Source organism: Phaethon aethereus, assembly GCF_964289735.1.
Source record: "Phaethon aethereus genome assembly, chromosome: 2".
Classification (NCBI taxonomy): Eukaryota; Metazoa; Chordata; class Aves; order Phaethontiformes; family Phaethontidae; genus Phaethon; species Phaethon aethereus.
In genome coordinates this window covers 155,573,197-155,601,041 of record NC_138582.1, presented here as the reverse complement: position 1 = coordinate 155,601,041, position 27,845 = coordinate 155,573,197, and the positions used below count along the sequence as shown (strand labels likewise).

Here is a 27,845-nt window from a genome sequence, read left to right as displayed (position 1 = left end):
TAGTTTGGAGCATAAGGTGCAAAGCTCGGCTGTAAAATGCCCTTTGAAGAGTACAAGGAAAATATTCTGGAAACGGCCTTGAAGTTTACCTTAAAACAGAGACTTGAATAGAAGTGCTCTACTTCTGTCTTGTATTTCTGTGGTGTCTTTATTTAGAAGTCTCTCTCTGATAGCATTGAGAGCATAAATATTTTTTGGTAAGATGTTAATAGATTGGTTTGGGTTCTCCCTCCCAACACCCCACCAACTTTCTCATAGCTTGCTGGTTTATCTACCATAAGAGTATTTCAAAATAATTTAAGAAGAAGCTACTCTGTTTCATGTCTTCTAAATACAAAATTTAGCCCACAAACATGGTTGTATTAGAGCAAAACTATCCAGCTGGTACAAGCAAGATCATTTGATTTGCATCTGTTGCATGTTCCTTGCCTCCTGAAACACGGTTACATGTCTGCAGTTTCATGCAACTTTTTTTTTTCCTTACTCTTTACAATAAACCATACAATTTGGTCTTCTGATTTTGTGTTTCAGACTAATTTCAAGTTGCTGACATGGGCTGGTGTTCTCTGTTGCTTGATGTGGAATGGATTTGCTCAGCAAGGTAAGCCACTCTATTTCATTGCAGTAGTTTAATGTTGCTTTAAAACTATATATATTTAGCAGTTATTTATGTAGATAAATACGTCATTCTTAGATGAGTGCCAATGGCAATATGTCAATCATATCTCGTGTTACTAACCTGTTCATAGTTAGAACTAACAGTTACAAAGCCGGATGAAACAAACTAAAATTCTGTTGGTGTTAGCACCTTTTTATAAATGAAGCAATTGATCTGGATTCTTTGCTAGGTGGAAGTGACTGCATAAAAGCTAATGCAAAATCATGTGGTGAATGTATACAGGCGGGACCAAACTGTGGTTGGTGTAAAAACACAGTAAGTATTGCAAGATTCCTTTTACGGTTTGTATTTTTTCCCCATGGCTTCAAATTTTAGTAAATATCTCAAATGTATAGAAATGTCTATTTTGATTAATAATAGTTTCTTGTAGCTCTTCAATTTGATACTTATTTGTACTTAAAAATTCAAATGTTGTGATTTTCCTGATGTCCTGATTTGAGTAGAATTGCTTTTCACAATGAGTTTACAACTTCTTTGCTAAATCTTAAGTGTATCCAGACCCTTACAGGCTCTTTCATAGTTATTTAAAATCATACCAGCATGGAATCTGTCTGGGTATGCTTGATTATATTCTTCCAGTGACATTATAGTAAGAGGTAATTTTAGACAGACATAGGTGGAGTAGGGGAAGAGATTAAAGGTTTTCTTTTTTGTAAAAGATGTTCAAATTTTAGTTTTCTGTTGTTGATAGACTTGGGAGGTAGGAGATTGGTTCATGTGGGTGGGTTGTTTGCTTCAGTATGAAACATAAGAAGTGCTTTCTTATGTAAAAAAAAAAAAAATTAAATTCAGGAAATAAAATATGTAAGATAATCTTAAATTGTGTGACTTAACCAGTATATGCTGAAGTGTCTTCTTCAGGTTAGAAACAGAAGAAAATGTTTTCTACAGCTCTTCTCCAGTTTGTTAATGAAAACTGGGCAATTTTTCTGTTTCTTGCTAGAATGTGATAATGTATATTTATTTCCATATAGTACCTACTTACTATCCCCCAAACCAGCTCATAAACTTTAAACATTTAATTAAACTGACTAAAATTTGGCCTTGAGCTGTCAGATTCCTTGTAGGTCCTACTCATGAAGAGCTGACAAGCTTTAAGATCTATTTATTTATATGCATGTTTAGGGGAGGGGGGATCAGAATTGCCATGTTTCTCAATTAGGAGCCTTATTTATTCATATTTGAGCTTAGAGCTTTTTTTAGATTTGATCTAATGGTAACTTGTTGTTCGGAACGAAGTTACATATTGCTTTTGCTTATGTATCTTGCTTTCGAATTGAATTTCCCCAAAATAAAAGAGTTGTCGTTTGTCTTTCCCCTGCTCTGTCAGCACATTGCCATTGTTTGGTTGTGGAGTGCCAAGGTATGCTTACATAGTCTTTAATTAAAGCCTTTGAAAAAAAATACAGTTAAAAAGGAGGGTAGTTGCCAAGTAGGCTGTAACAAGTAGGTTCACATTATTGAGAGCGGTGTGAAGATGAGACCTTTTTCCACCTGCTGTCACTTTTAGAGTAGCCAGTTTAAAAAGCTGTCCTGCTTCTGACATTGGGCATTTTTTTTTTTACTTCCATCTTGCTTACATTTTATACACAGATAAGTCTAAGTAGATGCAAAGCCCTGGACTAAATAATAGTCACTGGTGTATTTAGTATAATATAACACATTTCAGGACTGTGTGTTTTACTACTGAACTTCTAAAAAAAAAAAAGATGGAGTCATTGTAAAAAGTGTTATTGTGGGTAGAGTATAACTGCAGGTAGCTGTAAACTTGATACTTTTTTGCCTGTGTTTTCTAGGACTTTTTGCAAGAAGGAGAACCAACATCTGCCAGATGTGATGACTTGGCAGCACTAAAGAGTAAAGGCTGTCCTATGGAAGATATAGAAAATCCCAGAGGTAGCAAACAGGTGCTTGAAGATAGAGAAGTAACAAATCGTAAGATAGGTGCTGCAGAGAAGCTGAAACCAGAGGCCATTACGCAGATCCAGCCCCAAAAATTAGTACTGAAACTAAGAGTTGGTAAGAACAGTTTCATTCTAGTCTTCAGATAATTTTCTGTCACCATGACATCTGCATCTTTTGTTTTGAATGTGTAACCATTTTGTTAGAAACTACTATTGTTCAGATAACCTGAATGATAGCAGAGGCATTCAGGTCAGCCCAAGGCATTTAGATAATCCAAATACTATTTGTTTTTTATGAAAGGTTAGATATTACCACTTATTCCCAACAGAAAATAGATACAGCGTGGTTTGATACATATCTCAGGGGAAACTGGGTGGTTTTTTTGTGTTTTGTAGTTGATTTTCTACAATGTGGCTTCTTATAATGGAGATGAGTGTGCAAAAACTTAGAAAAGTTATGAGAGCATTTCCTTTTCCTTGAAGTACTGCTGCTGCCTGAAGTCTGCATGTCTGAACTGAATGGTTTTGTAGTTATGCAGCAAGATTTTTGTATTGCTACGTAAAATACTTTCCAGAGACTAAAGATGTGGACACGGGACTGCAGTAATGAGAACAAAGTAGTTGTGTACCATTTCCAGCCACTAAAGAGAACTTTATTTCATTCAAATGGAGGGGGGGGAAACCCCAGTGTCAGTAGCTTATACAGTACTTGAACATAGTGGAGATTGTCCTTAAGGAGAGTTTCTAGGTGCAGCAGACACATTCAACAGCTACCTTGTATTTACCTGAAATAAGAGCCTGTACTCGGGGGTCAGCTGTGTGATGGTGATTGCCTTAAATGCAAGTTGATCTGAAGAAGCTTAGCATGGTGAGGAGAGGAAAGGAATGAAAGTTATTTTGCAGTTTTGGTATTGCCCCCATTTACTTCTAGTGTGACCCTTCCAATTTCAAACCAAATTATTGTCCCTCTATTGACACAGAAATTTCTTCATCAGCACAAATGAGGGACCTAGGCAACCAGAACCTAACTACCCAAAAGATTATTACTTTATAAATACTGATCTTGATCATAAGGTCTCTGATGAGGGACTATGTGCTTGCAGAGAGGGATACTTGCTTTCTGTGCAGGCTTTTTTAAACAGCAGCTAAGGAAAATCTAAAGCTTTTAGGTTTTGGTTTTGGTGGTTGGTTTTTCGTTTAGGGTTGGTGGTTGGTTTTTTGTTTAGGGTTTTTTTTGCATTGGGGTTTTTTTGTGCAAACCATGCTGCATAGCTGTGTGATCTGTATGCTATTCACTTTGCCCATCTAATGGTTTCCCCAGTGTGCTAATTTTGATCATATTAAATAAATGTGTGCTAATTATTCAGCAGCAATATCACCATTTAACTCCAGTGAGGGAGGCGGAACTTTTAATTCGTTCCTTATTTCATATATAATAGGCAAAAGAATACTTTTCCATTTTCCAGGGGCTGGGGGTAAGGGGGTAATTCTTCTGCAGTGTCTTTCAACATCAGGGTGAGACTACATGCTTCTGTTGGCAAAACGCAGGGTCTGGGCTTACAATTGCAACAAAGAGTAACTTGCTGTTATCTCACTATCATTTCTGTCCTCTCAGCCTGTATTTGATGCAAAGTAACTTGAAACTCCAGAACGGAGTTTTCTTTTATAAACCTATTCAAACTGTTTGTTTTGTGTTGGTTTGGGTTTTTTTTTTAAACTGACCCTTAAAAATTCTCAGGATTTATCTTGGATGCAAATAGATATTGAAAATTTGTGCTATTAGATCTTGTGGGAACCTTGTTAAAATTATTGCAAGTGTAAAGATTTGAAATTGCAGCACCTAAGAGAGGCTTGATTTGGGGCAGGCTAGTATTTTCTATGGAGAGATAAAATACCTTGAAAAGATGAAACTGGATATTTGAAAGAAATACTTCTTGAAATTTTTTTCATCATAATTTGTTAAATGTTAAGCATTTCAATTAACAGGAGAAAAAAAATCACTCGCCTTTAGTTCAAAATCTCCATCAGTATGTCAAACATTTTCCTTAAAAAGACATTTTGCTTTCAAGTGCAGTTATGAAATCTTTAATGGTTTCTGTTGTTCAATCTCTTAAACAGGGGAACCCCAAACATTTTCATTAAAGTTTAAGAGAGCTGAAGACTACCCCATTGATCTTTATTATCTTATGGACCTCTCCTATTCTATGAAAGATGATTTAGAGAATGTGAAAAGCCTCGGAACAGCTCTGATGTTAGAAATGGAAAAAATAACTTCAGACTTTCGAATTGGTAAGAAAGATTTGCCTATTCTTAAAAAAAAAAAAAGACATTTCCTTCCTGATGTTTTTCACATGATGATGTATGAAGGATTTTTTTTTTTTAAATTAGCAGTATTATGGCAGATACTCTTAATACATAGAACCTGTTGAGGAATATAAGAGTATTTGGTGTTGATGGAGAAGGTGGAACGTAAACAAGTATGAGAGCTATTTCTGACATCAGTTCAGCTATAATGCATTTGCATTCTGTGGTATTATAATATAAATAAGAGATGTCCATTCTTCAACTTACAGGGTTTTTATTGTTCTGTCTTAGGCTTTGGCTCTTTCGTGGAGAAAACTGTGATGCCGTATATAAGTACAACACCAGCCAAACTCAGAAATCCCTGTACAGGTGACCAGAACTGTACAAGTCCATTTAGTTATAAAAATGTGCTCAGCCTTACCAGTGAAGGAAACAAATTCAATGAACTTGTAGGTAAACAGCACATTTCTGGGAATTTAGATTCTCCTGAAGGTGGATTTGATGCAATAATGCAGGTTGCAGTTTGTGGGGTAAGTGTGTATTAGTTTTCTTTACTGCTCTATTAGAAAAAATTGTTTGAATACAGTCTTACCGTTTTATGGTGACTGACGTTTGAACATGTCCTCTCATGCTAGCAAGACAAGATAGACTAGGCAGGCTGCATGGATACAGACCTCTAGTGAGTGAATGAAACTGTGAAATGTGAAAGTCCCATGTTGACAGCAGATAGATGTGTTCCAAAGACAAAGTTTTTAAATTTTGCTGTAAAAGAAGAGTCAAATTCTGCTCAAAAGTGTATGAAATCCCAAGTAAGCAATAATTCTCAAATTATTTCGACGCTTTATATGCTTCTTGTAGTTGTTGTTTCAGAACAGTTTGGTGAATTGTAACTTCTACTAGCATCTCAGACATAAGTAGATAGAAACCTGATTTTTGTTTATTTTTGAAGATCTGATCTAGATCACTGCATTCTTTTTTTGATGTTTCCATAGTCTGACAGACTGTTCTATGCACCTGTACAGCATGGACTCCCAAAAATTGATACCCAAGTTTACTGCTTTGTTACAATATTATTATGCTGTTGATCAATGGAGTCAGTACTTTCTGAAACACTCTAGAGTCTTATTTTAAAAGTACAGTGTTAATTATAAGTTTTCGGGGGGGGGGTTGTGGTGGTTTTTTTTTTTTCTTTTTTTGTACCTTTTTTATAAGGCCTTCACCCCTTAAATTAACTAGAGCTTCAACTCTGGAAGAATTTAAAAAAAAATAGGAAAGGGCAAGTCACAGAATTAGACCCTGCAATTGTGGGCCAGGTTGCTAGTGGGTGGGTGGAAAAAGGGCAGTCCTCTGGCAACCATTACGCTGGGTGTGAATCTGGACTAGATTGGCAAAATCTGATGGCCTGATGATTCTTCAGAGCCTAATGCTGGGAAGCCACAATCTTCCAATTCAAGATTGCAGCAGTGTTCCACACACTGACATTATCCTCTGTGCTTGGGCTGCTTGGTAGTGACATAGAAGTGGACCTGGGGGCAATAAAGAGCTGAACTGACACGCACTATTTCTAAAACTCTAACGCTCTTCAGATACTCTAATGAGAACTGAACAGACCGAAGTACATCTCAAAAAGAATGTGTCATGCCTTTGGTGAAAAGCCTACAGCAGGTGTTTTAGAGCAGACATTTAATTAAATGTAAGTGCTTTTAAGGTTTGGGTGAATTACATGATTTCCAGGGTGACGCTTTTGCAGTATGACTTCTCCTAAGTCTGCCTACTTTTTCATGCATTTGTCTCTCAAATGTTGGTCTCCATTGCTATAAAATAAATTGGTGTAAAATACCAAAATTCCATCTCTTCGTTTCCAAAGGAACAAATTGGCTGGAGAAACGTTACAAGACTACTAGTGTTTTCCACAGATGCTGGATTTCACTTTGCAGGAGATGGTAAACTTGGTGGAATTGTTTTACCAAATGATGGGAAATGTCACCTGGAAAATAATATGTACACAATGAGCCACTATTATGTAAGTCTTTACATCATCTTCTACAGAAACTAATATTTTGTGACACTTAAGCTCAAAAAAGCTCATCAGGTCATCTGGTATAGCTTCAGGCTGCTATATCTTTTGAACGTTACCCATTTACCTCTGTATTAAGTGGCTTTAGCTTAACTAAGGCAAATGTGCAAGAATGAATTCAGTCTTAGCTGGAAAACTTCAAGAAATGGCAACTTTGATTTGTGTTGTTGGGTTTTAACCTTTTTAATAATTAATAATCCTGCATGTCCACTGGCAAACTGTGGTGGCTGTGTCCCATTGTATCATTTTGCTAGTTTTTGTGTTCAGAGGTATTTTACTACTGTAAAAAATACTGTAAAATAGAAAGCTCCATAGCCAGTTTTTTTAAGACTGCTTGAAATCTTATGATGCAGAGTTTATGATAAAAGTATGCTTAACAACATTGCCTTCATGGTTTACTGATAGGTAGATCAGGCAAAAGGTAAAAAGAAAAACATGTGAAGAATGGGATAAACACAATAAGCTTTACAAAGTTTGCATGTTCATATGTTCCTAAAGTGAGTATTGTTCAGTAAAAAACTAAAATTAATTTGGCTTCATTTGATCTTTTCCTTTATGACATAGTGCAAAAAGTAGTGGTTTTCACTGAGATAAACCATAGGGAAAACTGCCGAAGGTAATTTTCTGAGCACACTGAGATTAGGAATTTAACTTGGAAACTTTAAGTGGCAGGGAATAAGATAATGTTATTGTAGTCCCTTCTAAAAGACACCTATCTTCATGGGGCATATATGGAATCTTTTCAGTGCATGTTTGTTTGCACTTTAGAGCTGTAACATAAGCTGGCTAGTTAGAAGTCTTATGTATGTTTCTAAAAGTGATTTGTATTTACGATGTCAAAATCTTTCTGGTGGTTTTCTAGCATGTGTCCCAAATTTGAATTGCATTTTACGCTTGATTTTTATAGGATTATCCCTCTATTGCTCATCTGGTACAGAAGCTTAGTGAGAACAATATTCAGACAATCTTTGCTGTTACTGAAGAGTTTCAGGCAGTTTATAAGGTAAAGATAAGTAACACATATTTCTGATCTCTATACTTTTTTCCCTCAAGCACTAAGACTGACTCAGATTTGCTCTGAAATCATGAAAATTGCTTGATTTGAAATTAAAATAAATATAGAAGTGAGTGATCATGGAAGTAATATTTTACTATTTGCATTTTTATTATTAAGCCTTTTTAACTTGGTCAAATTGGTACTGAGTGCACGTGTAATTTCCAAGGAGAAAGTGCCCCTTCTCCTTGCCCCTCTTTATAGGTAGGAAGGAATGAAGAGCATATTTTCAGTGCTACTTTTTATGAACATTTTTACAGCAAAATGGGGGCGGGGGGTGGACACTGAATCAAGAGACACACTTATGAAAAAGCATATTTTGTTCTCTGTGGTCTATTTATATTCCTGATGTTTAAAATTAACTAAACTGCTGGATGTGATTGTGAAATAGGAAATGACTGTGTAAGAGACACATATTTTTCCTCATTTTAACCTAACAAGGTATTTTTCTTTTTTTACCTATAATGTGAGTTGTTTCTTTTTTGTTGGAAATCATCTTTTATCTGCCTATCTTTAATGCTCTAGAAATGTGGGGCTGCTTCTTTAAGATCTTGAAGATATATTACATGTGGTCAACTTGTACAAGAGAAGGTTGTAGTATTCTATTACCAAATTTAACATAAAAATGCAGAGAAGAAAAGGCTGCATATTTGTTTATACTAGTAGTGTTGTTTATAACCTCAAAAATCATGAAGATCACTGGCAGCACTTTAATCTTGTTTTTTGAAGTGCTTGATCTTGACTAGTTAGTCAGCTAAAGCATTGTATCACCATACAGATATTTATAGCACAAATTATACTTTGTTTGTTAGCAAGGCTGTAATTTTCCTTTTACTCTTGTAAATACTTAAAGGAATTGAAAAACCTGATACCAAAATCAGCAGTGGGAACATTGTCTTCAAACTCCAGCAATGTGATTCAGCTGATCATTGATGCATACAATGTAAGTTCAGATTTTATTGGGGCTGTATTAATTTTCTTACTTCTAAGTTGTTACGATTTTTTTCAGGCAGATACTCCAAGGCGGATTTTAATTTTTTTCTACAAAATAGGAAGTTAGTATACTATACTATAAATATACTGCCATTGCAGTAAGACCATATTAGGCATATAGACACTATGGCATTAAGAGTTTTGATTAGAATGATGTACTCTTAAACCCACTTAAAACAAGAGTACAAAGAAAACATTATCATCCATGTTTTCCCTTAGAAAAATAAAATCCACAATTAAAAACCACACTGTTTATTCAGCATCTTCAGTTCTTGCCTGCCTTCCATGTAGAAGAGAAAAGGGCCATTTTGCAACCTCTTGACCCCAAAGAAAATGTCTACGTCAACCTTAGGGACTCCTGGGTTTGTCCCCAAAATATATTCTTCATGGCTCTGTTGTGTAAATGAGCCCTATTTCTCCTTCGGAGTACACAGGGCAAACAATTGCCTCCAGTGTCTGTAGAGATCTGCCCTGACCCTGCATAACAGGGTTCAGCCGTGAGAAAGGGTCACCACAGGCAGCCCCAGGTTGCTGTTTCTTGGCATGTTGGAACTTAACTAATGCTAGTGTGCTCATGGGATTGGTGCTTAGACTGTGTATAGTTGTGTAATGTCTTTTTTCAGCAAAATGCTTATGCGACTCAATTTGAAGTTAGCTAGTAATTATTGTTTTAGTCCCTTTCTTCAGAGGTTATCCTGGAAAACAGTAAGCTACCAAAAGGAGTGACAATCAGTTATAAGTCTTTCTGCAAGAATGGAGTGAATGATACACAAGAAGATGGAAGGAAATGTTCTAACATTTCAATCGGAGATGAGGTAACTTACAGTATATGTGCTGCTACTCAAACATAAAATTCATTTAAAATGTCAAACACTCAGTGATTTTTTTTACAGACAAAACTCCTTTTAGTAATGTGGCACTCCTTTTTCTTTGCAGGTTAAATTTGAGATTAATGTAACAGCTAATGAATGTCCAAAGAAAGGACAAAATGAAACAATTAAAATTAAACCACTGGGATTCACTGAAGAAGTGGAAATTAATCTCCAGTTCATCTGTGAATGTCAGTGTCAAAGTGAAGGAGAACCTAATAGTCCAGCCTGCCATGAAGGAAACGGAACATTTGAATGTGGTGCATGCAGGTAAACAAATAGACATTTTATTTATTTTTGCAAAAGAGGAATACGATCAAGACTTTTGTTAGCTTAATTAGGGTTTATTTGGTTTTACTAATTTTTTTTAGTGAAAGGACAAGAATTACTGTTACAGACCTATTATGGTATTTTGACATGCTGTCTTATCTCTGCAAATAATCCATATGCTGGAATTCATAGTATTCATGATTAGATTGGCACTATTGTACAAGTTGGAATTCAAATTTGGCCTTGAGTCAGTCCTTTAAATGATACAGGTCTTACTGATTTTCTGTTTATTTAGTTTTGAGGTCCATGTGATATGGCAAAATTATGGATTTATGGAACAAAACGAATGGGATTAATCTGTGATATTTTTGCAAGTATTCATACTGATATAATTATATCCTTCTAATGTGAGGTCTGCCTATTTTGAGAAATTTGAAGGCTTCCTAGTTTTTTTGGTAACAGCTGCTACCCAGATTGGCAGCAGTTGTTTCATAGCAGGGAGGAGTAAAAAGTTGCAAAAGAACAACCTTTTATTTTTGAATGACATCCCCAATCTCTTGTCCCTACTTTATTTTGAACTTTTTGGGGTCTTATTAAAATGTTTCTTCTAATTGCGTATATCTATAAAACATTCAGACTATGTATTACTTTTTTTGTCTACATATGCCTTTGAAATGTCTGTTATTGCCCATCACAGGGATTAGATTAGACATGTATTCCTTACTACACATTTGAAAATTAAGAAAGATGATACTGGGTTTTCTGGAATTGCACACAATGAATGACAGACAATGAAAACAGAGTCTTAGAGTTTCAGTGGAGACTCGTTGAAGATCAACTTAGTAAGTCAAGGTTTTAGCCTTTTTTTTCCCCCCTCCAAAAAACCTACAGTAAAAATGAAAACTTTTTCTTGGAAACACTTGATTGAGATGAGAATGGTAGAAGCAGAATGAATTTAAGTAATTCTCTAAGAAAGCAAGATTCAGGACTTTGGCAAACAATGTTGGTTCCTCCTCAATGAACTGTCACTGAAATTAAATTTGTAAGTCTCATTCCTCATGGTTTAATATGTCACTATTATTAAAAAGAAATTGTAAGTCTCATTCCTCATGGTTTAATATGTCACTATTATTAAAAAGAAAGCAAAAGACACTGAGTTTAGTCTTAGAGGGCTTTTGGTGTAGAACGGACTAACATCTGCCTGGTGAATTTGTTGGTGGTAGTTAACGGGGTGTTTGAAAGAGTAAGGTATGGCCCCCTAACTGCTTGGTGTTCTGTAAGTTGAGGAATAAGCTACTTTGGCTTATATCCACATAAATGCTGGATACATTGCTCCATTTTGCAGTCAGTTTTTGATGTTCCCTTTAAATAAGGAAAGCAGGTTTTTCCTATCCCTGTGTAGAAAGACTTATTTAACTTGGTATCACTGTCACTGGTGTCCCAATAGTTTCACACAGGGGAGAACAGACTGAGGGGTAAGAACAGCCTTTTGCATTTGCAACAGTAGTGATTTCCTGATGGAAGTGTTGTGTCTGATGCCCCACAACAGTTCATCAGTCACTGCTGTGAACAAGAGAAACCTCCATTTCTTCATCAATATTTTTAACCCTGACAATGAGAAGTGCTGGTCCCGAAAGATATCTGCTCAGCAGCTCTAAAGATCATAGAATCTTTGGGTTGGAAGGGACCTTTAAAGGTCATCTAGTCCAACCCCCCTGCAGTGAGCAGGGACATCTTCAACTAGACCAGTTGCTCAGAGCCCCGTCCAACCTGACCTGGAATGTTTCCAGGGATGAGGCATCTACCACCTCTCTGGGCAACCTGTACCAGTGTTTCACCACTCATTGTGAAAAATTTCTTCCTTAGATCTAGTCTAAATCTACCCTTTTTGTTTAAAACCGTTACCCCTTGTCCTGTCACTACAAGCCCTGCTAAAAAGTCTGTCCCGATCTTTCTTATCTTCCTGCTTTAAGTACTGGAAGGCTGTAAGAAGGTCAAGAGCCTTCTCTTCTCCAGGCTGGACAACCCTAACTCTCTCAGCCTGTCCTCATCGGAGAGGTGTTCCATCACGAGGATCATTTTTGTGGTCCTCCTCTGGACCCTCTCCAACAGGTCCATGTCTTTCCTGTGCTGAGGGCTCCAGAGTTGGACACAGGACTCCAGGTGGGGTCTCACCAGAGCAGAGGGGCAGAATCACCTCCCTTGACCTGCTGGCCGCGCTGCTTTTGATGCAACCCAGGAGACAGTTGGTCTTCTGGGCTGTGAGTGCACATTGCCGGCTCATGTCCAGCTTTTCATCCACCAATACCTTCATCCACAAGTCCTTCTCGGCAGGGCTGGTCTCAATCCTTTCATCCCTCAGCCTGTGTTGATATGGGAGTTGCCCTGACCCAGGTGTAGGACCCTGTGCTTGGCCTTGTTGAACCTCATGAGGTTCACATGGGCCCATTCCTTGAGTTTATCCAGGTTCCTCTGGGTGGCATCCTGTCCCTCAGGTGGGTCAACCGCACCACCCAGCTTGGTGTCATCCTGCCTAGTTGCTCTCCATGGGAAATCTTTTCATTGAAAGATGAGAGCATCTACAGTGAACAGTCACTATCACTTAAAAATAGTTATTGTTCTGTCGCGTGAGAAAGGGATTAATAGTGGCTTATGCGGCAGCTTGCTTAGAGGTGGCGACACACAGTTTCTCACTTGGAACGAGTAATCAGTGTAGGAGCAACTTAGTCCAGTTTGCTGCAGCACCTTCAAGAATGGCTATATAGATGTTAGCTGGCAATCTCATTTGAAGTTTAACTTGGAATATCCCTTGAGAAAATAGACACTTTTACTCCTGTTCTTTTTACTATTTTTTGCAGTCTTTTTATTGTATGACTTTTAATTAAGTTTGTATTTTCAATCGTGTTTTTACCTTGCAGATGTAACGAAGGACGTATTGGAAGATTATGTGAATGTAGTACAGATGAAGTAAATAGTGAGGATATGGATGCTTACTGCAGGAGGGAGAACAGTACAGAAATATGCAGTAACAATGGAGAATGCATTTGTGGACAATGTGTATGCAAGAAAAGAGAAAACACCAATGAAGTGTATTCTGGCAAATACTGTGAATGTGATAACTTCAACTGTGATCGATCAAATGGTTTGATTTGTGGAGGTGAGAAACTACTTCAGAGTTTTGTGCAGGCAAAACTGGCCAGCAGTTTACAAGTCTGTCAACTCTACCTTGTAGAGTAGTGATACTTAGCTTATAGATCATAGCTACTCGATAAGGGAGATGAGAATATCCGCAGATTTAGTGATTGAAAACATCTATTAATAAACAGATCTCTGTGATCTTGAACATATAATGTGTTAATATACACTTCACCTTCCTTGAATCACAGCTCCAAGAAGGATGTAAAGTGAACTTGACTTCTGCTGTTTATTACAGAATTACCCTCAGGTATTATAGTACAGAACGGTGAAACAACTGGCCTGAGATTATAATGTTATACTGGCTCAGTGTAACCACTGCGTCAATAAAGAGAGATAATGACTTCAGCTTACTTGTAATAGTGAGTGCTTGACAAGACACCAGTGAGACTATTCTGAAAGGTAAGTGCAGATTGGAACATGCAAGATCCAGAAGAACACCTTAAGTGCTTGAAACAAGACTGATGGCAGTTAATTCCTGAAATCAAAAGCAATGTAGAAAATGCTTCATCGGCCAGTGTCTAAATTATTTTGCTGCATGTATTTTTGTCCTATAACTTCCCTAGGCTGCTTTGCACGTGGAAGTACCTGGTAGGAGTGTAACTACTACCTCAGATTTGACTGTGATACAAAAAATAAAACAGAAAAGCCACTAAGCTTTGACCAAATTATAAGTATACCTCGTTTGTCTACCTTGCTCAGAATACACTGACTGCTCATCAGCTCCACAAAGGATAGGAGCAATGGTGGTGATGTTAGAAAATATATGCTGACAGATAAGTGTTGACCTAAACGCTTTATTCTCGGTGGAGGAGGGATGTAGCCACAGATCTTTCCATTTCATTCACATCACCCTTCTGGAGATACCAGTACCTTGTTGCCTGTGTAGGGAGTGTAAAGAGCATAAAGTTTGGTTAGATGTATGAGGTCAGAAGTACAGCAGCTGAATTGTGGTGTTCTAGGGAGCCAAAGATGTTTCACTTCTCTGTGTTGTGAAGTCTAAGTTAGTGCGTTCCTCATATTTTTAGGTCTTGCTTTATAAATTTACATAGTGATAGATACAAAGACAGGAGTGATCGATGCGTCTATATATGTACAAAATAGTGAACTGAAGCAGTGCTGTAATGCTCTCCAGCCAGGAGATATGGCCATCCCATTATACTGTTCTTGATCAGCTTTCCCTAGTCTTGTTACTTTGTTTATGAAAGGAAGTCCAAACGTAGGAGAATGGGAAAAGGGAAGAAACGCCTGTAAGTAGTTTTTCAAGGAGCTAAAATTTATTTTGTGCCTCTTAATTCATTGGTGTCTTCATTATCTTTCCACCAGGGTTTTCTTTTCCCTGTATCTATCCTGAGATGGTGAACATTTATTTCTTACTGTCACAAATTTTATGTTTAATATTAGACTTCATTTCACTGAAATATCTTTTCAATGCACAGGAAACGGTATCTGCAAATGCAGAGTGTGCGAGTGTTTCCCCAACTTCACTGGCAGTGCGTGCGATTGTTCTTTGGATACTCTTCCATGTATGGCATCTAATGGGCAGATTTGCAACGGAAGAGGAACCTGCGAATGTGGGACCTGTAATTGTACAGATCCTAAATTCCAAGGCCCCACATGTGAAACGTGTCAGACTTGCCTTGGTGTCTGTCCAGAGCACAAGTAAGTACCTAGAAAACGAAGTCCCAGCTTCTGTGTATTTGAGTTTGTGATACTTACATGTGCAGAATTTTTAAAATGAGGCTTTTTATAACTGTGCTTTATTCTACTCTGAAATGTAGGGACATTGTATCATATCATCCCCTAGACAGTAAAAGTTGTTGGGTGAGAATCACTAATTACAAACAAAACATTATTAATACAGTATTTTGATTGCTACCAAGTAGGCTAATTGTTTCTTAAATTCTTCCCCTGCCATTTTTTCTTAGGCATAGAAATGTGTATATTACATTAAATCAGTTTTAATCATTCAGATTGATTTGGGCAAGTTACAGCTTTCCCCTATTTCATGTATGATTACCGACAGCCAACTTTCTGCAGAACTGGAGGGAACATAGGACTGTAATGTGACAGGCTGTAATTAATGTAACAAAAGCATAAGTATACCGTGCAATTTCCAGAATAGATAAAACTTTAGCTAAGCTTTTTGCTTAAAACTTTTATTGTGAAATACTCTTGAAAAAGTCAGACTATCCTGACAGTCGAAAACTAAACCTAGGTCTGTGTGGGCCAATGAAATTTGCATCCGTGCCTTTGGAAATACGGGTTTTTAGAAACAAAGTGTTTTCTGCACAGAAACTTTGAAATAAGTTTATGATTGGTGGCTGGGCTGATTCCTGGCTTTGTGCAGCTGACTTTAAGGTTTTCTCTCAGTGCAGTCTTTGTAGTATAAAAATCCTGCTCAGTCTGCTTTTTTCAATGACTTATTTAGAGTGATATCCTGCTGTAAAGCTTGTCACTCAGTTTCTTTTTAACCTGTCTGTCTCTCAAATACTGTTTCACTGTAAGTATTCTGTTCATACACTGCCTTCTCTGAGAGTATTCATTTTCCAGGTGGAGGGGTTGAAAAAGTTTTAGCCTTATTTCCTTTGTAGAGATTGAGGTCATTTTTATTTTCATTTCCCACACTCCCCCACCCCATCCTTGAAGCCTGTGGGTCATCCAGGGACAGAGGAATTTAGTAAAGAGGGCCTTTTTTTATCACAAAATACGTAAATGTTCTGAAAAGAGTTGGTTTTGTTGGGTTTTTTTCCCCACACTTTCTCCTTTATGTTTCTTTCGATTAAATGCTAGAAATCTTTCGTGAACCTATTTAAAAGCATTGCTTCTGATTTGTATTCCACAGGGACTGTGTTCAATGCAGAGCTTTTGATAAGGGAGAAAAGAAGGAAACATGTTCTCAGGAATGTATGTATTTCAACATGACACGGGTGGAAAGCCGAGACAAGTTGCCACAGCCTGGACAGCCCGATCCATTGTCTCATTGCAAAGAGAAGGATGTTGATGACTGCTGGTTCTACTTCACATATTCCGTCAACTCAAATGGTGAAGCCAATGTCCATGTAGTAGAGACACCAGGTATGAACATGATGTTGCTTATTCTCCCTTTGTCTTTGTAGTACACAACAACTGCATGAATTAACAACAAGGTAGCTCTAGCTGATTTGCTGCATGAGTGACAGTTGTGGATGTCTGGAGCTTGAATGGCTTTAGAAAAAACTAAGTCTCTGTAGATCCAGTTTTTTCAAATCTTTAGGCTGACACAGACAGCTTTTGTTTTTTAAAAACAAAAAGTCAATCAGATACGTATATTTGTTAAAGCATTTCATGTTTCCACTTGCCATACTTTGCAGGCTTGTTTTACCTCTCCTGTAACAAGTCCTAGTTATCTAAATGTTGATTTTTTTTTTTTTTTTTTTTTTTTACTGGACTTGTGCTACAGGTTAGAAACATTGGCATCTGTGGGGTTTTGTTGGGTGTTCTTGGTTTTTTAGTACACAGAATGTGTACAATGCTGCAAACTGCTTAAATTCTTTCATGCTGGGAGCTTCTGCTTTTACTTAACTGAGGTACCTTCAAGAAAAGATCTGAAAAACCTTTTGCTTAGTTAATTCTTAATAGTCAACCATTCTTGATTTTGTTCAACCTTCTGATACAAAAAAGAGAGAACAATTCTATAGCTCGATCAGTAATTTACCATTTATTTACCAAAAGTATTTTCAGTTTGAATCAGTTGATGTTGCATCTAACAGTGCAAAAATTCTGGTTTTGTGCATTATAAGTGTGTGGTCTCCTGATTTTTATAAGCCTGATTAAAAAATACACACCTTCTGTGCTGAAAGGTTTAGTGCTGTATTATAATCAAGGAATCTTCAGAATTGATCATTTGAGTCATCATCACTTAATACAGACCAGTGGTTAGCAGCTTTTAAAAATAAATACTGCTTCCATTCAGAATTTTTTAAATTCTCTAAAAATGTAGTCCAAAGTATAGACGAAGACCTTGAGCCTTGTCTTTTAGGACAAGTCAACACATGCCCTACACTTTTGGCATCTGACCTTCTCTTTATGGATAAACTTCTGTTGGTTTAGTTAAGAGCTGAATCAAGCTGTCATGCATCAGGAGGCACCTTAATTTTGTGGCATACAAGTGCTGAAGGAAGAAGCTGTGTTCAGTAGAGCTCTATTCAGTGGAGAAGACACTTGTTCCATACTGATTCCCAAGGAATTCCTATCATGTCCCTTCCTACTTCCTTCACGCCTGCAGAGGCACCTACCAAGATTAGGAGCCTGCAGTTTAGGGGGAAGCAGTATTCCTACTGACAGCACAGGAGTTGCATTTATTTGCTTCTGACTCCTTCAGTCTGTGCATTGAGCTCTGCAAAAGCCCTTGTCCAGTTTGTGATTATTGGGAATTTTTTATTTATAGAAAACTTGGGGTTTATTTTGAGCGATTATTATTTCTGTGCCAGTCACCTTAAATCATTTTGCATCTGTATTATTATTTTCAAACACATTTCACTTATTTTGAAAGTACATGATCTTTTCATCCAAAGAGGAGGTGCCTTTTTTTAAATTTTATTTCAGCAGAGATCGGTTCCCAAGATGAGGAAATATCCTTAAAAAAAAAAATCTGTCTCAGAAGCAAAGTTACTACTTATCTCTATGTATTATCTACTAACAATAACAGCCATCTGAGCTAAAAAGAGGAACACCCTTTTTCTGTGATGCTGTTGATAGAGTATGTGGGGACTGTTTTACTAATATGCATTTGTACTCTAGCTGGTTTATCCCTCCAGCTCCACCTTTGACTCGGAGCTCTTGCACGTTTAAAATACAATTGCTAGTTATTTTGCTCTAATGCTCTAGATAAATAGCTTAAGGGGTTAGCAGTGTGTAGGTTTTTCATGAGAACATGAATTGTTCTATTGCTAATATTAAACCCAAATTAGAAGGATAAAAATAAGCTGGAATGTTACAGGATGTACACATTCCAAAACTTCCATTATTTGAAAGGAAAGTAGTATTGGCATATCTCTGATATTCAAAATACTGGCTTCAGTACAGAGTAAAACTCGAAAAGCATCTGGATATGCATTACCTTTACCATTTTGCAAAATCATGCTTCCCTCGCTTTGTTCCCTAGAATGCCCCAGCGGCCCTGACATCATTCCCATTGTAGCTGGTGTGGTTGCTGGAATTGTTCTTATTGGACTTGCATTGTTATTGATTTGGAAACTACTAATGATCATTCATGACAGAAGAGAATTTGCTAAATTTGAAAAGGAGAAGATGAATGCCAAGTGGGATACGGTGAGTCAAGAGACTTTTATCTGTATAAAAGCTACATAGTTGAGGAAGAATAGAAGGCTTTTGTTCACATGCCTTAAATGTTTCAGACTGTATTCTTGCCTTTTGGCTTATGGAGGAACAGAAATATCCTTATTTTAAGCCAACTTTAAAACATACTATGTGTTACCACTAGCAAAAAAAAAAAAAAAAAGAAAAAAAAAAGTCACTTTTATATAAAATGAAGGAGAAAATTTTATGCTTATGAAAGATCTTGTAAATACTTATACAGGTTTAGTTGGGAGATTTCAATAACTGGCCACAAAGTAATAGCTGGTACTGGTTTGTTGAAATCTTCCCAGCCCTTGTCAACAGAAAAGTATGCAAGAAAAACAAGCCTACAGTCTATAGGCTTCCATAGGTTATAGGGACGCTGCCTCTGGGAAGTTGAGGAATCTGCTAATCAAAAACCCGTCACTACAGTTCTGTAGAAGTCAACACCCATGTATGTTTGATAAGAGAGTACTTTTCAAAAATCTCCTAGGAAGTATTTTGTTTTTATTTAAGAAAACTAATTCATTCTATGCTGGTGAAAAAATTACTAACACTTTTCTTTATATATAGCATGATTTTTTTCAGTGATAGTTGAGAATGTTACTTTTCTTTTTTCTTTTTCCTGTTGAATTATCCGACATTGACCATTTCTTTTACTTCAGCAAGAAAATCCAATATACAAGAGCCCTATTAACAATTTCAAGAATCCAAACTATGGACGTAAAGCTGGTCTCTAAGTTTCAGTTTGTATCTTCTTTCATTTTCTTCCTTTTTTTTTTTTTTCCTTTGCATGTCACTTCAAACTCACTGTGTGTCACACTCAGTTAATCACATTTTCAGCCTTGCTCAGTTTATCTACTGCTGCTTTGATTCTGGGGTTTTAAAGAATGCAACCTGAAAATTTTTAACTTGTTTTGACAGCAAGATTGCTTGCTTACTAATACCACCAGTACTGGGTTGAACTATTCTACAAGTGAGATTTTTTTTTTTTTTTTCCCTTGGTAGATAAATGTGTGGGTATATAATAGAACAGCTATTAGGATTGAAGAAGCTTTTTGGATTGTGGAGAGACGCAGCATTCAGGGGAGGATTTGTCTTCTATTTCCTCAAGTCAGCAGTCGGCTTAAAGTTGATATGTTTGCAAAGCTAGTTTAGATATTCCTCAGATATCTCAGCCTATAAATATCACTGGTTTTATTAGAGGAACATTCTAGGAACTCTAGGAACATTCAGAGTAGCCTTACAGATTTTTATTTTTATTTTCACTGCTTTGGCTTATTAACCTAGTACAGGACTAGCCTGTATTTAAGTGTGAAATGCATATACTTGACTGACTTGGTAATTAAATACGCATCTTATTTTTTCCATCCCTGTTTCTACTGAAACTGCCGGTATCACAGTCCTTGTAGCCCAGCCAGCTTGGGGGTCTCCATACAAAAAATCATTAATAAGAGAGGAGGAAATGTTCCTGTCCCCTCCAGATGCATTTTCTCCCAGTTTCTTAGTCCTTCCTGAACTCTACCTGAATACCTCATTTCTGTTTGGAAATGCTGACTTCAGAAACAGCAATATCTAGAGGAGCAAGTCAGTAAACCAGAAGTGATGGATATCTTCTGTAGACTTTGAGGTTGTACTTTTTTGAATGCTTTAGATGTTTCCCCTCCTTCCCTGGGATCCCCAGCTGCTGGGGGAGGAGTGGGAAAGAGAGGATGAGATGGGGAATGGATGTCAGAAGAGGGCTAAGAATTATAGACACCAGATTAGAGAGAGCAGAATGAAGAAGTGAGGAAGGCAGCATATATCCCTTTAAATATCCAAAGGCTTTTTTCAGGAGCCAGTGGAAGGGAAGGATTTGTATCTCTGATATTTTTTTATGTCTGCTGTCTCCCTTTTTCAGTGTTGGACTCAAAAGATTTTTGTAAAGGAAAAACAAGGGGAGAAAGCATGAATTAAGAGTATTTAAGCTCTTATCTGTCCTCACTGTGACAACAGATAGTTTGTCTAGCATTCTGAGCCCTTCCTTGATGAATATACTTTCCTTTACTCTTTGCAATCATTTCACTTTCCAATGTGTCCGAAATTGATTGTAAAAATGTTAATTTTGCTTGCCATACCAACCACATTCACCTCCTTTCCATTTTTCTTCTCAGAGTGAATGATTCTGGGGAGGAAATGGAGTTCTTGTTGCTTTCTAACATTTCACATAATCCACCTGGTTAAGTCTCTGTTATCTTCTCCTCTTCTGTTCACTTAATTGTGTACTTTGTTGCATGTAGGACAAGCATCTAACAAACCATGCAGTGTGGAACTTCCATTCTGTGCTCTTGTTTTCTGCCTCATAACTCTTTCAGGATTTAGTGTCCTCAGTGCTGCCATTTCTCCTCAAAATGTGTTTCTTGCAGAAAGATTTCCTCTTGTGTAAATGGAGGGATTGACTTCTGCCTTTTTGTTTTACTCACTGTGAAGATTAAAAGTATGAAAGAGTGTGGGTTTTTTAAACATGACTTTATCCTTTTTGGTTTTCATAGAAATATCAGAACTTTGGGGCGAGAGGGAGGTGGGTTTAGCTTTATTAGCCATCGAAAAGGAGGAGATCAGTATTGGCAGACTAGGTCACCCGCAGGAAGTAAAAGAAGAATATCCTCCTTTTCACTATAACTAAGATTTTTCTGGGGTTTTTAGATGGTTGAAGTAACCTTTCATTTAGGTGACTGTCCTGGTTTCAGCCAGGATAGAGCTGGTTTTCTTCACAGAAGCTAGTGTGAGACTGTGTTTTGGATTTGGGAGGAGGAACTGTTGATAATGTGCTGATGTTTTGGGTTGTTGCTGAGCCATCAAGGACAGTCCAGCTTCTTGTGCTGGCCTGCAGCGAGCAGGCTGGGGGTGCACGGGAAGCTGGGAGGGGACACAGCCGGGACAGCTGACCCAGACTGGCCAAAGAGATATTCCCTACCATCCGACGTCATGCCCAGTACATAAACTGGAGTTGGCCGAGGGGCGGAAATCGCTGCTCGGGGACGGGCTGTCGATCACTGGGTGGTGAGCAATCGCTGTATTGGGCCTCACTTGTTCTTGTACATTCCTTTGTTGGTATTATCATTATTATTTCCTTCTTTCTTTCTGTCCCCAAAAAGGACTGTTGTGGTTTAGCCCCAGCCGGCAACTAAGCACCACGCAGCCGCTCGCTCACTCCCCCTCCCCCAGTGGGACGGGGGAGAGAATTAGGAAAAACCTCGTGGGTTGAGATAAACACGGTTTAATAGGACAGAAAGAAGAAAGAAAGTGCTCCCCGTGCACCCCCAGCCTGCTCGCTGCAGGCCAGCACAAGAAGCTGGACTGTCCTTGATGGCTCAGCAACAACCCAAAACATCAGCACATTATCAACAGTTCCTCCTCCCAAATCCAAAACACAGTCTCACACTAGCTTCTGTGAAGAAAACCAGCTCTATCCTGGCTGAAACCAGGACAGTATAGAGTTGTCTTCTATGGCCGAGGAAAGAAAGTCACCTGAAAACCCATTATGAGAGAATTGCACTGCAGTAGGTTCCCTCCAGGTGTATATGTATACAACAAACCAAGCTGCGTGCAGTTTGCACGTGGCTTGGTTACTGCAGTGAGTAAACTGCAGCACCACGAAGCTTGTCATGCACCAAGTGCCCAAGTACTTCACCAGTCCTGGTCCATGATGTGCAAATGAGTTGTCACCACAGTATCCTTGCAACTGATGCTCAAGCCAGCTAGGTTGAACCAAGTTCAATTTGCTCTTGGCCTGCAGCCTAGCTACTTGTTTAGTGTCCTTTCACTGCTGTCAGACCTTGCTGTCTTCACTGCCTGTCTGGTTTAGATTTGTGCCATTAAAAGAGTATTTACTTAATAGCAGGCTAGCTGCTCTCCTCTAGTCTCCCAGGCATGGTAGATGACGCCCTCTGTTGTCTGTATTGCCCTTAACCTTGGCCTTTGCTTCAGCCTCTGATGCAATTGCCGTATTTACAGGTTGACAAATGACTGGCTTTATATTACTGTAAAATAGCAAAGGATATTAATGAGAGCTGAAAATAGTAAGAAACACCTCCTGAACAATGTCTGTGGATGAGTTTAAATATCCTAAAGTGCAGTTTCTTGCAGTGACTTAGGACTTAAATCCACTATAAAGGTAGTTTAAGTGATTTGTTGAAACAGTAAGTCCATGGCAAAAAAAAGGAATAAGAAGGTTAATCAAATATCCTATATAGTATGTTCATCTTTATGCAACACTAGACTAAACTGTTACCTTCTGAACAGCCCGGTGTAGTTGAAAATGAATACTGTTGCAAGAACATAGCTCTTTATTCTCTGCTGAAGGTAGTTTCTTTTTTTAATGCCTCCGTCCTTATTTTAATGTATTTCACTTGATCTTGTACATAGTTACTGTTTGTTAATTTTTATTTTGGTTTAAGTGTGCATGGTGTTTTCATTTATAGGGGCATGTGGCAAAAGTGTTTTCCCTAATTTTGCATGCTTAAACCAGTGTATTATCTGCGTAAAGCATAAAGAAAACTGATTTATTTAAAAACAGTAGCATTTATCTAAGACAGCAGGTTTGGAATACTGTGTTTTAGTGGCCAGTTAAAAATCTGGAATGCTGCTAATCTCTGAAAGCTCATACCATGCACCAGCTGTGACAGGCCCTGAGCAAGGTGAGAGTTGTGTTAGACTAGTGGACATCCATTTACTACTTCCATGTTAGTTTTAAAGATCAGTTAGCTGTAGAAGACCTCGCCGAGCCGGGGCTGAGACACGCTGGTCAAGCGTGGCTGGAAAGGCCAGGGCTGTCGCTGCCCGTCTAACGGAAGGTAGCAGGGAAGGAATTGCAAATCCATCGGGCGCTTCTGCTGCGGTTATAGGCAGCAGAGCCTCAAAAGCCATTTAGCTGATCAAACGTAAGGTTGGCTTAAGCTATTCTCTGTGTTGACTAAATCTCCATTATGTGTAATGGGAACCGAGACACTCAGCTGACGTGGGGAGACACCTAGTTAAGTGCCTTATTCAGGAATCTAAACCCCACTGTCTGCTTCTGAGAGTTCTTGGGAGCATTTTATGCAATTCTGGTTTCTCTTGAGAAAGCATTATAGTAAAAAAATGTACAGTCTTATTATGCAAATTGCATTTCAGACCTGACTCCAAATACAAATTAATTGTATGAGCAGCACCCTGCACATCTCCAAGTTTTAGTCCTAACCTTTAGACCAGTTCCTGCAATATCTGGTAGCAGTTCTCTGCTGCTGCAAATGAGAAAATGTAAACATGTATCTCCCTCTATGTGCTGGGGGTAGTCTGTTTTGTAAAATGCTGAAGGTTACACACACAGTGTAACAAGTATTACTTAACATCTTGCTGTTGAACAGCTGTGCAGTATCTTCTAGTCTGCATATGATACAGCCTATTAAGGTTACATACTTTCTCTGCATTATAAACATTACTGATCTATATTTTTAAGAATGCTCTATTTAAAATTTGGCTAGGAAACAAACAATCTACATTGCCAAGAACTTTGAGGCGTAATGAGATAATTCAGTTACAGGTCAAATCCCTCCTCCCTGGATGTTTTTCTAGTTTCATTTACATCTTACTACTGCAAAGCCTTTTAATAAAGATATTGGGAGGTGGAGTAATTTTGCATTGATTAATTTGTCTAGCTGGGAACTAGCCACAACACTGTGTTTCCATGATCTAAAAAAACCACGAAAAACAAACAAAAAAAAAACCACCAAACCAACCACCCAACAACCTTAACTCCCCATCCCTTTCCAAACCAGTAACTGATATACTTTTAACTAGGACAGTGTTGGCCTGGGAGCTGGTAAGAAGGGTCTTTTGCTGTTACTATGTATTGGTGAAGTACAGCCAGCACTGGACATTTAGTTCTTCCTTCACCTCAAGCCAGATGACATCGACTCAGATCTTGAGAATAGTCAACAGAGATCCTTGACTTCTAGGGAGAGTAGGCTGGAGTCACTCGGGTCTAGTACAGGATTGGATGGGCCTCATTGCTCTTTGCATGCAGAGGAGCCAGTTTTAAGGAGGAGCACCCTTTTTCTGTGAGAGGAACCATGACAGAAAGGCAGTACACCAGCGAAATGGTCTTCCATAGCAGCAGCTACTATTGTTGGGGCAGACCAGTTACCCCATACCAGCCCTTGCAAATAGAAGGCAATAAACTTCCCAGGAACTGTGATGTGAAAATTTCACACTGAGTTGGTTTCTTTCTTGCCTCGTCACCTTTTGGCATATTCTGTGGTATTCCCAGTTGACTTTCCAGCTTTATGACCTTGAAAAAAGACACATCTGGTGTTTGGTGTAGGGGGAGGATTTCCTTTAATTGACTGTAGGAAAAATTGTTTTAATCTGAAATATTTTAAATGCTGTGTAATTGAGTAGAGTAGAGTTGAATTAATATGGTTATATAGGCCATCTCAGATTGGGAGGAACTTCAAAGAGAGAGAAATTCCCTTATTCCTGCTGATGAAGGCTAAATATGGTTCTGTCCAGAACTGCGCTCAGGCTGATATCTGCACTGTACTGAATTTCCTCGGGAATTATTTTTGTATGCACAGAAGAGTTCATACTGGTAAACAACATTTATTTACGTTGAAGTTCAGGTTGTGATAAGAGCACAGTACTGCAAATCCAGGCTTTATCAGTAGAGTCCCAGCAGTAGCTCTTTCTTCCACTAAGATTTATCTATTAATATTGAGTACAAGCTGTTAGGTGTGCAAGGGTGCCGTAAATGGAATAAGATTTACTGAGATAAAAGGAAACCCGGGAGCAAAGGAAGCTTAAAATAAGGTTAATTTAGAGGTTTTCAAATCTTGGCAAGAGAGATGTAAGCGGGTGTTCTGTAGGCATTTCTCATACCAGTAGAAACAATGTTTTTATTACAGTATTTGCACCAGTACAGAAGTTTCTTACTTTCAATTGTGCATTTTGCGCATATGGGGGTTGAGGGGACCTGCAGGAATAAAATGAGAATAACAAGTACTGAATGTTCAATATAAATATTGAATGTGTACTATCAAAATACTGCAAGCCTTTCCACTCGTTTCTAGAATTAAATTACAATACAAGATAAGCTATTTAAATGTTTATTATTAGCAGAATGTGGTCTGTGGTCAATCACTGTTTCAAACAACGTTTACAATTCTGTTCTTCTTTAAAAAATATCATGGGGGACAAGCCCCTGAGTCGATGGCTTAGCCCTGAGATGACCATAGGAGGTTCAACAGCTTTGAAGGAAATCTGTGGTGTAAGCTGAATAGGACCATGCCCTAACCCCTTGCTTTATTAGCTGAGCATGCCTTTGTTCAAGTTGCTGGAGGGAAAACTAGTTTGACTTGAGCTGTTTGTGTGTACAAACAAAACATTAATGGGTAATTTCTTACGCTAATTTTTACACTTCTTACAAACACAGTGCTTTTTTTTCATATCTTTAAATGTTAATATAAATATTTTTCTTTTTCTAGGGTGAAAATCCTATTTACAAGAGTGCCGTGACAACTGTGGTCAATCCTAAATATGAGGGAAAATGAACACTGCTTGTATAACTTCACAACACTGTATGCAGCATAGCAATTTTTGTAGTCACAGTAAGATAGATTTAGGGCAAACTGCAGTGATTTTACTAATTCATGACATATAGGTTTGTTTTCCTGTGCAGGTTTTGCAAATGTACCATATGTAATTTTTTTTTTTTTTTTTCAAATAAGAGTAATCAGTGCCAGGGGTCTGACAAAAAAAAACTTGAGACTGTGCAGCCTAATCAACTAAGGTCACACGGTGCCTTTTTGACCTTTTCCACTCCCGCTCTGTGAATCCAGGTCTTCTGCAGGGTGCGATACTGCTGTGGCACAGCTGGGAGGGAAATGGTTAAAGCAATCAGCATGAGGGCTCTGCCTAGCCATTTAGTATTAAACTTTTTAGCTTTACAGGGAAATCAGGGCTTGAGTTTGCAGATGTAATTAAACTCCCGTAGCATGGAGCTGGTGGTTAATTGGTCTTCTACTTGCTAGACATAAAGTATACGGTAAGTTGAGTAAGTTGTAAGTGAGCAGTGTAAAAGACTGAAAAGCGTGTGCATACTTATTTTTAATTAAGTTGCTTATTGCCAGGTTATGGGTAAAATGAAAGGGTTTGAGAAGAATGTTAAGAAGGAAAAAATAGCTTTAAAACATGTGCCATTACTGAAAAAGTTGCTGACTGGTAACTTCCTTAGTTTTTCTTTGTAAATTCAAGCCCTGGGTGGCAGTATCATGAAGTACCTTACCAAGACATCCTCAGAACACATAAGGGCCTTACGTCATATTGCGTCTTTATTCTGTAATGTTTCCTTGGTTGAAAGCCTGGTGCTTTGTCACCTTTCTAATCTTTTTAACGTATTTGGTTGCGATTCTTTTTGTAATATTTTTGTATCAACACAAGCTTTTTCTTTTTTTCTTTTTTTCTTTTTTTTTGGGGGGGAGGGCAGTCTTAGCTGTAAATTTGCCTTTACCCTGTAGCTAAGATTGCATAGTTTGTGATGTGACATGAGTCATACATCATTCTTGACATGTGCCATGTATATTTGCCTTTGACCATTCAAACTGCATCATAGTCATCTTCTTGTTTTAAGTGCCTTTTTATTTTAACAGATGTTCACTTTTTACAGTGCTATTACTGAAGTTATTTATTAAATAAAAGTACCTTAAAATACTTAAATCATGTCTCTCTATCTTGTGGAAGTTGATGCTATTCAAAAAAACGGAGCACTGCCTGTGTGTTTGGGCAAGAGCTGATAGACATTGTAGTAATACCAAATACGTCCTTTACATCAAATCTGAGGAAAGTTAAGCAGAAGCGATCTCGGGTGACAAACGTTAGCTGTGGTATAAAATGCACAAAGGCCCGGGTGCAGCACTGCGCGTCTCTCTCAGGGAAGCAGCTGGAGGCAGGAGGATCCACGGGCCAGTTATGAGGTCGACTTGGTTGTCTAAGGCCAGTTACTGGAGGGATCCATAGCGTGTTGGGGTGGGCGAGCGGCTGCATGTGGCTGTGCGAGGGGGGAGGTTGGCGGCAGCCAGGGAGAGCGCGGATCTGCGGGCAGCTGCTGGGTAGACTGGGGGTCTAAGGCCAGCTGCGGGAAGGA

At 38.2% G+C, this 27,845-nt stretch overlaps 1 protein-coding gene across 1 annotated transcript; it reads left to right on the top strand.

The window, feature by feature from the left end:
• Positions 1-537: 537 nt before the first annotated feature.
• ITGB1 (integrin subunit beta 1) lies at positions 538-27,845 on the top strand. Its single transcript, XM_081996919.1, has 15 exons — positions 538-601; positions 849-934; positions 2,476-2,698; positions 4,702-4,872; positions 5,179-5,417; positions 6,755-6,910; positions 7,872-7,967; positions 8,872-8,961; positions 9,686-9,826; positions 9,948-10,150; positions 13,069-13,307; positions 14,785-15,007; positions 16,191-16,423; positions 18,492-18,658; positions 26,188-27,845. Exons 1-15 carry the CDS (start codon positions 577-579, stop codon positions 26,251-26,253), a joined length of 2,358 nt encoding a protein of 785 aa, XP_081853045.1. The 5' UTR covers positions 538-576; the 3' UTR covers positions 26,254-27,845.

What these genes read in the sequence shown, in the direction of transcription:
- ITGB1 (XM_081996919.1), top strand. Translation starts at nt 577, where the DNA reads ATGTGGAATGGATTTGCTCAGCAAG. An exon ending in GAATGGATTTGCTCAGCAAG is followed by an intron (nt 602 to 848) that starts GTAAGCCACTCT and finishes ATTCTTTGCTAG; the next exon opens with GTGGAAGTGACTGCATAAAA. An exon ending in TGAATGCCAAGTGGGATACG is followed by an intron (nt 18,659 to 26,187) that starts GTGAGTCAAGAG and finishes TTCTTTTTCTAG; the next exon opens with GGTGAAAATCCTATTTACAA.